The 12,272-nt window shown below is 35.6% G+C and overlaps 1 protein-coding gene across 1 annotated transcript in view; it reads right to left on the bottom strand.

Moving 5' to 3' along the window:
- The window catches only part of GABRG1 (gamma-aminobutyric acid type A receptor subunit gamma1), a 126,216-nt gene that overhangs the window by 94,733 nt on the left and 19,211 nt on the right, over positions 1–12,272 (bottom strand). Inside the window, exon 2 of the mRNA XM_075544983.1 lies at positions 3,512–3,660. Coding sequence (XP_075401098.1) covers positions 3,512–3,660 — 149 coding nt within the window. The remainder of the gene's footprint in view (positions 1–3,511; positions 3,661–12,272) is intronic.

The following is a 12,272-nucleotide window of genomic DNA, read 5'->3' as shown; positions in this document are numbered from 1 at the left end:
CATCAACTTCTTATAAAGATAATAAAATCCAAATACATACTTCTAATGAACTGTGATATAAATATGATGAGCAACACAAATATTTAAAATAAAGGGAGAAAAAATATGCTAAGCAAATCTAACAAAAAGAAATCAGGAGTAGCTATTCCTATCTATGAAAATATATTTCATGGTGAAACATATTATGGTATGAACTTATAAAGAGTTCATTTGATAATGATGTAAAAACTAATTCATCAGAAAGTTTTACCTAGTTCATCAGAATATTTCAATTTCAGTGTATCCACAATTTCATGTGTAAAGCAAAAATGACTGAACTAATAAAAATACATATAGTTATAGTTAAATTTTAACACACTTTTTTCCTTCAGTATATTCATTACTAGAGTAATTTAACATGAGCATGCTAACTAAAATGGAATTAAACTAGAAATTAATAGTTGTACTAAAATATAACTTAATTTTATATATTAATCAGTATATATTTTTAAATTATCTTGGTCAAGGAAGATAGAAGACACAAAGAAGAAAATTATGAAAGGCAAAAGCTATTCTTAGAAGAAAGTTTAATAAATATCTGAGGCCCCCAAATTCTATTAGTCCATTCTCTCCCAAATGCAAAACAAAACTAAAAGGAAAAATAAAATTGTGCAAAAATTTTTTCTCGAGTATAAGGGAAAACAGAGAATTCCTACATTTCAGATGGACTGTGTATGTACAACACAGCATGCCACTCATACTCTGTCTCACTTGTGCTTAAACGTAAGACCGGCTTGTAGTCAGCAAACAGGTTAAGATAAACTGAGGAAGAGTCATAATTAATCATTTCAACTCAGTGTAGCATATGTAATTGCACATATTTATAATATCTGCTGTAGAAGTGAACATGAACTAAGAGAGGAAGGATTACAAGTTTGTAAAAGGAAAAGCAGTCTTCAACCAGCAATTTCTGGTATAGAAACATGGCATAAAAGTTCTCTTTGGCTAAAGAGTTTTTCTCAATCAGGGTTCTCATTTTATTTTTTGGTAAAATCTTTTGAAGTATATAAATGTCTTATTTTAAATAAGTCCTGGTCATATATTATATCTTCCACTGATGGTGTTTCCTTTATTATATTTGGTAGGATGTATGTCCTGTAATGAGACCATGAAATTTGTCCAAATTTTCTCATTGAAGATCCTCATTGCTCAGGGGTTTATATTTGGGCCACTAGTCCGCCTTGAGCCCATTTCTGTGCAAGGAGTGGGATATGGGTCCTGTTATTCTTCTGCAGAGGGAGATCCAATTTTTTTCCATCACCATTTGTTGAACAGGATGCTTATTTTCCATATTCAGAGTTTTAGGTCTTTGGAGAAAATTACCATCTGCAGTCCATCTGAAATTGGGATATCCCTTTACAAGCACAATGATACTCCAATTAAAAATACATACAAATGCTAGTCAGGGTGCAGAGGGATTCAAACTCTGACACACTACTGGTAGTATTGTAAACATGTGAAACACTTGTGGAAATCAGTACGCTACATCCTGAAATCCCCGTTGTTGAACGTTTGTGTGCATATAGCTGTTCCTACTTGGACTTGGACTTCTGTGGGACAGATGCACAGTGGAGCGATGGCTGGAACATACACGAGAGGGAAGGGAAATCAAGGAGTAGAGGAAGAGTCAGTTATTAGATGGGCAGGTGGTTGGTTAGTAGTTCAAACCGTGAAAGACAATGTTGGTTTGCTACATCAACCTCCACTTAATTTAAATTTTAAAAATATATCTTTTTTGAAAAAAGAGTGCTCTTTGGCATTTGGATGGTGATGGAAACAAAAACAAATACTACAGGGAGTATTATACACCTGCAAGGGGAAACAAACAAACAAACAAACACAAAACTGGTAGCCATTCTATCCACCCGCTGCCCCCCCAGCCCCCACCAAAAGCTATTAGACAACAACTATGACAAAAATAATCTATTCATCGTTTCTGGGTTTTGCTATCCAGACAGAAGATGGTGTCATTGAAATAAGAATTTTGGGAAACACCTTAAAGGCAAAACCAGTGTCAGCATGCAACAGCTAAGGAGACGCTCCTCAAATAGCAATCACGAAGCAATGGAAATTGTAAGCGAATACACCAAACAGTTGAGTTTACTAACACCAGATTTTGAGAAAGACAAAATGAAGTTGATTAGAAATTCAGAAATTAAGAAGGGAACTAGGCAAAAAAAAATCCATGCCTCAAGAGAAACTAAAGAATTTCTTAAACTTGGTAAAGACATAGAAACAAAAGACAAGATGACCAAGAAGGGACAAACTAAAAATTAATAAGTGGCAAGGTAATTTTAAAATAATAAAGATGAAATAAAGAGCTATCGAAAGGTCAGAGAGAAAGATTTGGGGACAGAGTGAGCAGGCTAAGGTTAACACATTTAATTAGAATTCATAAAGATGAAAGTCAACTCAATGGGACAGAACCAACATTTAACTACATAATAGCAAAACAAAGGCAACTTTTGAGAGAGAAAAACACCTGAAATTGCATTTTGAAGACACATCAACACATCAGAGAATGACGTAGAATCAATGTCTAATGTGAACAAATATGCTTAATAACAAACAGAACCTTTCTTATTAAAAGAAAATAAACCAAGAGGCCTCCAACAATAGCAGCATAAGAGATTAAATAAATTACAGGGGAAAAGGAATTGGACCAAAATCACACTGCTTACAAGCTACATACAAAACTAGCCAACAGTAAAATAACCTATTCCAAAGAAAACTCAGAAAAAGAAAGCATGAAAGCATGAACCAAGAATGTTATCTGGCCAATCAGTCCTTTAGGCTTCAAGTCAATATAAAACAGAGTTTTCAAAATATAAAAACATGTTGAAAAACTTCAATTCAGGAGTATTTTATTTTTGTGAGATTATAACAGGAAAAGTTCACCTAACAGACTTAAGATGAGTGTTTTAACATATATTGATATAGTTGCAGCATCTAAGATTAAAACAAAAATTTTCTCAGTGTTAGATGTTAAAGAAACATATTTAAAGATATTCTACAAATATATGTTATGGCCTAACTAAAAAGCATGCAACTACAAATCACAGAACATGGAGAGGGAAAGAAAAGCTGTTGACCTTTGTGTGTGGGAAGAAGGCAGGAGTCAGCCCTATTTAATTAATCTTGACATTGACACAAGACTAAAACTCTTATCTTTCAAATATTGACTTTTCTATGAGCATCATCACTTAAAATAATTTTATCCAAACTCTATTGTGACATTACTTGTAGTCATTTGTCTGCCTTCTGCCATCAGACTATGACTTCCACAAAACAGTATCTTTCTACCTGATAAACCCAACCATCTCCAACATCTATCAAATAGTATAGGTATATCTGATAAATTATGACATTGCAAAGATGTTGAATTGTCTTAAGACTAAGTCATTTTTATTTAACATGTATGCTTACAACTGTTTCTGAGTCGCCAAATCCAGGTTGGATAACTGAGACTTACCTCCTATATCTGGACGGAGTTTGTTGTCATAACCTTGAAGTAATGAATTGAGAATCTGAGTGATGTCTCCTTCATGAATCTTTGGTGCCAACACCCAAGTTTTGTTCACAGTTAAATCCTCATCATCTTCATCATCTGCTTTATCAACACTAAATAATTCAAAGAAAATATGGATGATAGATGGTATAACCAAATCACATATGTGGAGAATATTATTTAAGCTTATCATAACATAGTAAGGGGGAAATAAGCATTGCAACATGACATTACACTTGATACAACTCATATATTTAGTGTATGACTTATGCTAGTATAAAAATATTAGCAATTAAGAACCGAAAGCAAGAAATACACGCACTAATATTAAAATGATAAATCTTCACTACCCAAGAATGAACACTAAAGGCCATGTGGACTGTAATGTGCATTATGTCGTGGCTTTGTTTAGTTCATCGCCTGCACAACGTAAGTGATTGTCCTCAAATGTCAGACCCCAAAGTTAAACTAGTACCACAGAAAAAATTCTAACCAATAGCCTAGCAAAATTTATTAAAATATATATATATATAACTGGATAAATAAAAGTTCAAAGGAAAAGGTACGTATATTATACAGCTATTTCTTTCCAAGTAAGAAGAGCACAGACAACTTATCCAAAGAATTCTGAAGGACTGTTTTATTATCAGACCAAGAGTGGGTGGCTCACATTCCTCATAACAATATTTTTTTTTGTATAACTAGCAAATTTCAGGCCTGGACGAGATAGATATAGTAAAGATGGAATACCTTGATAGTTTTATTATGCATGTATATAAAATAAAGAAGGAAGCAAGCATGGCACTCACAAGTCACAGCACACACCCATTCATTAGGCTCGCCCAGTACCCATTATCTTACCTCTTATTGCGCAAATATGACCCCCTCGCTCCCCAGCTTAAGGTGACTCCTATACCTGCATGTATGACAAACACCAATATCCAGCACACCTGAATTGTAATCCGGAAATATAACTCATTGCTGTCCAGTTAATTCCAGCTCATATTTGACTCTATGGGAGAGGGTCAAACTGCCCTTGTGGGTTTCTGAGACTTTGTGGGAGCAGGAAGCTTCATATTTTACAATTCTGGTTTCAAACTGCCAACCTTATGGCTAGCATCTCAACAGGTAAGTATGATAAATGCTCATTTGCATTCACCAAAAGTAAAAATCTACATCTCTTTTCATTCATTTGTGTAAGATCAGCTTGAACTTTAAAAATCATATTTTAATAACATTTTGCACTTCGGTGAAAAATAGTCCAAAATACTATAAAATGTTACTTGTAAAATGAGGTAAATCCATTAAATAGTAAGTTACTTTCATATATTTTGGAGATGGAAAATCCCACCACTTATCTTAATACCTTAAGCTGGTCTTTCTGCACTCACTTAGATGTGTTTTCCTTTGGAACCAAACAACTTTACTTTGGTCCTATCAACTCCTCTGCATACAATGAATATATAACAACCTAAATTATCTAATATTTCATTTGATCTTCAATAAACTCTGGTAATAGATTATTGTTGTCAATATTTCACCAGTCAATCATGTTAAAGGATTATTTTATTACCTCATCGAATTCTATTAAAAGTACAAGCCAAACCTGTAGAGCTCCTTCCAGCCAAAGGAATATAGATTTCAGGTGTGTATACTTGTGGCTCATTTTGGATAATGTAGGATAAGCAGAAGCGGCATGTGTCATCAACTGAAGAGAATTTGTGTCATTGTTTGATTTGCCATGCTTCATTTGTCCTTCTACTAGATGTCCAGGTACACTCAGAAAGAGTTATATCATCATTTCATTTTCAGAGGGAAGGTGATATGGAGAAAACTCATGATTGATCAACAGTGTATTGCCAGCATGAGTGAGAAATACAAATCCTGTGCAATGAACCCCTGAGATTTGGACTTGGTTGAGTACAACAGCATAATCTACTGAATTCAAATTGATACTTTGTCATCAAGTTCATGTTTTTTAACTTTAAGGAAAGTAGTTTGCCAGGGACAGGTGAACAACAAGTGATCCAAAATCAGTGGCAAGGAGGGTGCAAGAGGCCAGGTAGGGCTTGATCAAAGGCAATGTAACCTAGAGGAATTACTGAAACCCAAATGAAGGCTCAGCATGATAGAGGGACAAGAGGAAAGGAAATAGAGGAAATAACTAGGAGGCAAAGGGCATTTATAGAGGTCTAAATACAGGCATGTACATATGTAAATATATTTATACATTATGATGGGGAAATAGATCTATGTGCATATGTCTATAGGTTTAGTATTAAGGTAGCAGATGGACATTGGGACTCCACTCAAGTACTCCATCAATGAAAGAACACTTTGTTCTATTAAACTGGCATTCCATGATGTTCAACCTTCATGACATGATTGCTGAAGACAAAGTGGGTGCATAAGCAAATGTGGTGAAGAAAGCTGATGGTACCCAGCTATCAAGAGATATAACATCTATGGTCTTAAAGGCTTGAAGATAGAGTAGGGACAATCTAGCTCAGACACAACAAAGCTCACATGGAAGAAGCATACCAGCCTGTGTAATCATGAGGTTTCAAAGGGATCAGATATCAGGCATCAAAGAACAAAAAAACACCATATCATTATGAATGAGGGGGCAGTGTGGAGTGGGAACCCAAAACCCATCTGTAGGCAACTGGACATCCTCTTACAGAAGGGTTATGGAGAGGAGATAAACCAGTAAGGGTGCAGTGTAGCAACAAAACATACAACTTTCCCCCAGTTCTTTAATGCTTCCTCTTCCCCCACTATCATCATCCCAATTCTACCTGACAAATATGGCTATATCAGAGGATGTACACTGGTACAGATGGGAACTTGAAATCCAGGACAGATGAACCCCTCAGGACTAGTGGTGAGAATGATGATACCGGGAGGGTGGAGGAAAGGTGGGGTAGAAAGGTGGAACCGATTACAATGCTCTACATATAAACCCCTCTTCTCCGGGGGATGGACAACAGAAAAGTGGGTGAAGGGAGACATTGGACAGTGTAAGACATGACAAAATAATAATAATTTATAAATTATCAAGGGTTCATGAGGGAGGGGGAAAATGAGGAGCCAATACCAATGACTCAAGTAAAAAGCAAATGTTTTGAGAATGCTGATGGCAATAAATGTAGTGCTTGACACATGAATATACGTATAGATTGTGGTAGAATTGTAGGAGCCACCAATGAAACGATTTGAAAAACAGTTAAGATGCAAAACTTCACTAGGCTACCAAGATATGCTGAAATTAAGTAGGTTTAAATGATATCATTGGTTCACGTAGTCAATATCGCAAGTGCATGAGACTGCACCATCATTTACACGCAAATGGAATTTGTTTTAAAAATGAATTTTAAAAAATGAAAAGGAAAAAAAAGAAATTAGTTGAGAGATGCTTAATTAGGCATGCCCCTGATTAAGGCCCTTTCAACTAGTCAAATAATCATAGTGAAATATATTTAAAAACCCTTTATTCTCCACAAGTCAAGATGTAATTGTAGTAAATACACTGTCCTTGCGATACGACCTCAACAAAGTGTTCTATTGTACTCAGAGTTTGTATCTTAGTCACCAAAATCCATAGTCCTTCCACCGCTATTGTATTCCACTATGTTATGGATGAGAAAACAGTCTGCTAAGAGTCAATGAACTTGACCAAGGTAACATTAACAATGAGGTAGGTCATATGTCCTGACACCACACTGCACAATGAGAACAGTATAACAATTTAACATGAATTTGAAAAGGAAAGTGAAAGTACTAATATTTACTAGAAAAAGAAAAACACGTACTGCTATTGAGTCAATGCTGACTCATGCTGACCCCATAGGACAAAGCAGAACTGTCCTGGTGAGTTTCCAAGACTACAACTGCTTAAAGGAATACCAAAGCCCCATCTCTCTTCCTATGGTGGTTTTGAACTTCTGACCTTCTAATTAAGGGCCCAGAGAGTAACCACTATACTACCTCGGTTCCTTAATATTTACTAATAATGCACTACCAGTAAATACTTAAAAGTATACAAATATTCATTTTTATTCATATGTGAACTTCTGTCATACATTTAGTTAATATATACTTTAAATTCAGTGCTCTCATATTGTTTTTTTATCTAACTTAAAATTATATTCTACTGAATACTGCAATATGAGAGGGGTTAAAAATTAATTAAAAACACATTACCTTTGTATTCCATTTGTTCACACACCATTTGAAGTATCTTTAAATATCTTTATAATTCTGTTCCAATAATTTTCTCTCTACATATTTAAACATATAAATAAATTATAACATTTAAAATAATTAAGTATTAAGAATTATTGCTAGTGGGTCCTCCAGAAATAGTTTCTTGTATAATTAAATCTCTTAGATAGGGGTAATGTTACATATACTTTGAAGTTGCTTGGATAAAGCATTTTCTGAGTTATAATCAATTAAATTGGCCTTTCTAGCCATAATTCCTTATGTGAAATATCATACTTTGGGATGGTATATACCTGGGCCTATCATTCCATTTGTGAGAGTGTTTATGTTACACCAGTGGACAGGTTTAGGGGGCATATTAACACCTGAGTCTAGTGGAGATGTGACCCAAACTAGACCCTGTTTCCCATTGGAGCATTGTTCTGTTTTACTAGAGGATATGACTTAAGTCACCATCTTACTTCAATGGTTGGCTAAAAGATATTTACACATCCATCAAAGCCATTCCTCAATACATAAGATCCATCTGGGACACAGAAAAGGGACAGAACCATTTGGAAAAGCACGTGAAAGATCTATGTCTGAAGTGGCAGTGGCCCCTGAGACCAGATATATAAGAGATTGTGGTACCGAGCCTCAGAGGAGCACCACCAAGACTACGGGGTATCTTATCCTTCTCTGGTCAAGAAGATGAAACTGTGGACCAGAGCAGCATGTGGACTGGCTTCCTGGTGCATGGAGGCAAAGGCCAAATGACTGAGAGACTGGGGACCAGGGACAGACTTGGCTTCTGGTTAAGGAGAGGGTTTGCAGTAGACCAATGCGTGTATCCTTACTGTTTCCTGATCCTGACTTATGATAACTTATTGACTTCCCTAATAAGCCTCCTTAATTACATTGTGTGTGAGTTCTGTGAAGCCATTGCCATCAATGATTGAATAGAAGTTTGGTGCTGTGGAAGGGAAGGTTGGTTTCAGAATGGGGTAAAGGAGGATGTTTGATCATGCCTTAGCTCAACAGGAGAGTTAGAGGAATTCAGAGATGTCCACCTCCACTGCTCTTCCATGCGGTCACTCGAGGAAGGCCATTTCAGAGATGAAACGTTTATCTTTCTATGATGTATGTTATTGTAGTTAAACGGAATTTCTCCAAAGAGAAAACGTTTTTAAGGTAGTAACATTTTGCCAGTGAAAAAAATGAACTATTTCCATAATTGTTTATATTTCTTTTTCTCGGTTAATACAGAAGTAATCTGAACATTTACTGCAATAATATTACAAGGCTATCTTTCTTCATTATTTATAGTAACAAGAAGTAAATTTAATTATGGTTAATTACCTATGCCTTCCTTCCAAATTTGAGAGTACTTACTATTTATCTTAATGCGAGTATTTAAAATAACTGATGAAACATTTGATAAACTGCTACTTGGCAAACTGACTGGAGGAGATCCATATTTGTCACCAGTCTAAAGAAAGGTGACTCAATACAATTCTCAAAATATATAACAATATCATTATGATCACATGCAAAAAAAATTTTGTTGAAGATAACCCAAAAATGGTGATTATAAGTCCACTACACTGTCAGGGAGCTGCCAGAGGTTTGGGCTGGTGTGGCAGTTACATAATCTCCTGTCAACTTGAGCGAAGGGTTAGAGTCTAGCATGTCAATCAGGTATTAGCCAATGAGACCTCTGTGTGTGCATGGTCTTCTTCTGAGGATTCTGGGAACTCCTATCTTCCTCCCAGGAGTCAGGACACATACTCATTCTCTGCCTCACATTCCTGTTGACAAACCATGGAGATCCATGCCAGCGCTGAGATGCTTCTACTGCCACTGAATCCACAAGTCTTTTCACACATGGGGCTAGGATCTTCCTGCATTTGGCATATGCTGAGTGAGTCGGAAGAAAAATTTATGGACTAGTATCAGACATACACTTATGGACTTGAATGGACTTGGGTGGGATGTTTTCTTAAAATATGATTACTCTTTGATATAAAGCTCTCTCTTATACTATATATAAATGAGCCTCCCTGCAGTAATTTCTCTAGTACACCTGGACCTACACAGCTGGATTCAGAAGAGGACAGGACCACGGGATATCAATTCTGATGTCAGATGGATCTTGGATAAAACCAGAGACTAACGGAAAAATGTTTACTTAGGTTTCATTGGCTCTTCCAATGCATTAGAATTTGTGGATCACAACAAACTATGAATAGTCTTGAGAAGAATGAAAATTCCAGATCATTTCCCTGTGCTCATGCGGAACTTGTACATGGATCAAGATGCAGTTGTATGTGCACAACAAGGGACTACTGCATGCTTCAAAATCAGGGGGAAATGCTTAACAATATTTATAGAGAAGTTAATAATGAATACAAGAGGGAAGAAAATGTTCTGGAACTGATAGTAGATATGATTGCACAACTCTTATTCATAGGACTGAACAATGGAAATGTATGATATGTAAATCATGCTGTCAATAAAATGATAGCAAGATAGATAAATAAATAAACACATACATACATACATACACTCAGTAAAGGTGTGTGTAAGAGTTATATCCTATAATTTATTCAGTCTTTTTGCTGAGAAAATAATCAGAGATAAATTGGATCATATGAAGAAGAATGAGGTATCAGGTTAGAGGAAGGCTTATCAACAATTTGTGATATGTAGATGATACAACCTTGCTTGCTGAAAGTGAATAGAACTTGAAGCATTTGCGGATGAAGACCCAGAGTTGCAGCCTTCCATCTGGATTAAAACTCAATGTACAGAAAAGCAAATCCTTGCAACTAGTACAATATGTAACACCATGATAAAGGGAGAGAAAAGACTGAAGTTCAGGATTTAATCTTGTTTGGATCCCCATTCAATGTTCTTAGGAGAAGAAATCAAGAGACCAAAGGACACGTTGCATCAGGTATCTACTGCACAAGACCCTTCTAACATTTTGCAAAGCAAGGAGGTTACTCTGAGGACGACAGTGTGCCTGTCCTGAAACATGGCATTTTTAATGACCTAATATGCACATGAAAGTTAGCTTTTATATAAGAAATAAAAGAAAAATGGATGCATTTGCATTATGCTGCTGGCAAAGAAATTGAAAGTACTATGAGCTGCCAAAGGCATGTGGTCTGAAGCGACCAGTCCCTAGAGAAGGAGATCCTTGGTAAAGTCGAGGGGCGGCGAATGACAGGAAGTCTCTCAAGGTGGTGGATCGACACAGTGGCTGGAACAACGGGCTCAAGCACAAGAATGATTGTAAGGATGGTGCTGGACCAGACAGACCTTTGTTCCATAGTCAAGAGTGTTACTGTGGGTCAGAACTGGCTCAATGGCACCTAACAACAATAAGTATTAGAAAAATAAAATAAAGAATTCATAATCTATGTAACTTTATTTTGTAGTGAAAGAGAACATCAATAAAATAACTTATACAGAAGTCATCATGAAAATATGCACTTAACATACTATTGTATATTAAGGCACAAATATAAACCATAATAATTTTTTAATTTCAACAATGGAATAACATATGGAGGAATGTATAGCACCACTCAACTAATGGCTGTGAAGTCTGCAAAAACGTAATATTATTTTCATAGTTTAATGTTATACAAAAAATAACATAACATAAAATTTTGCTTTCACCATCATTTCTGAAAAAACAGTTTAAAATAGTTTATAAGAATATAGCATAAATATGCTAAAATCTTCTACAATCATGGAGCTATACATATTGTTATAGTTTCTATCAAAAATATTATATAATTTTCTGTATTGGTCTTATAATTCAAATTAATGAGAGGCTGTTACTTTGCTATCAATACCTAAGTAAGAGTAAATTGCCTTTTCTATAAAATGACTATACCTTGAAAAAATGTTTCTAACCTTAACCAATTAAACAGGGAGGCATACCTTTAGCCTCTGCCATGAAAATTATTGTAGTTATGTTGAAAACTTGACACTCCATTTTCTTGCTGGTAGAATATTGACTGGCATCTCAGATGCCATCTTTCTGAATCAGCATTCCTTATAGATCAGACCCAGACTCCCCAGAGCTGTGTCCAGCACTATCTGACACAGGAGGTTTACTAGTTTAGAACTATTCGTGTAAGACTCAAAACTCTTCTATGGGACAACTTTGGGGAAGCACTTCCCCTGGCTTGGTTGAAATTCTTAAAATTTATATTGGGGTCTGACATTTATTCTGCATCTACGTCCATCTTCTCTCCTTTGCTCTCACAAATGTCAGAACGCAGCACTGTCTGAAGCTACCTTCCTCCCACTTTCACTCTCTTACTGTTATTTTAAACCAGGTTGCTGAAAAACATTGATCACATATCTAATCCTATTTAAGCAGTGGATACTAAAAGACTTTTATCTTTTGCATCCTTCAATTGAAACCCCTATTTACTAAATAAAATTTGAAGCCATGTTAGTTTATGTTATTTTATTTTTTCTTATTAAACTCAATCAATGTTCT

Source organism: Tenrec ecaudatus, chromosome 3 (assembly GCF_050624435.1).
Source record: "Tenrec ecaudatus isolate mTenEca1 chromosome 3, mTenEca1.hap1, whole genome shotgun sequence".
Classification (NCBI taxonomy): domain Eukaryota; kingdom Metazoa; phylum Chordata; class Mammalia; order Afrosoricida; family Tenrecidae; genus Tenrec; species Tenrec ecaudatus.
This window is presented reverse-complemented; position numbering and strand designations above follow the sequence as displayed.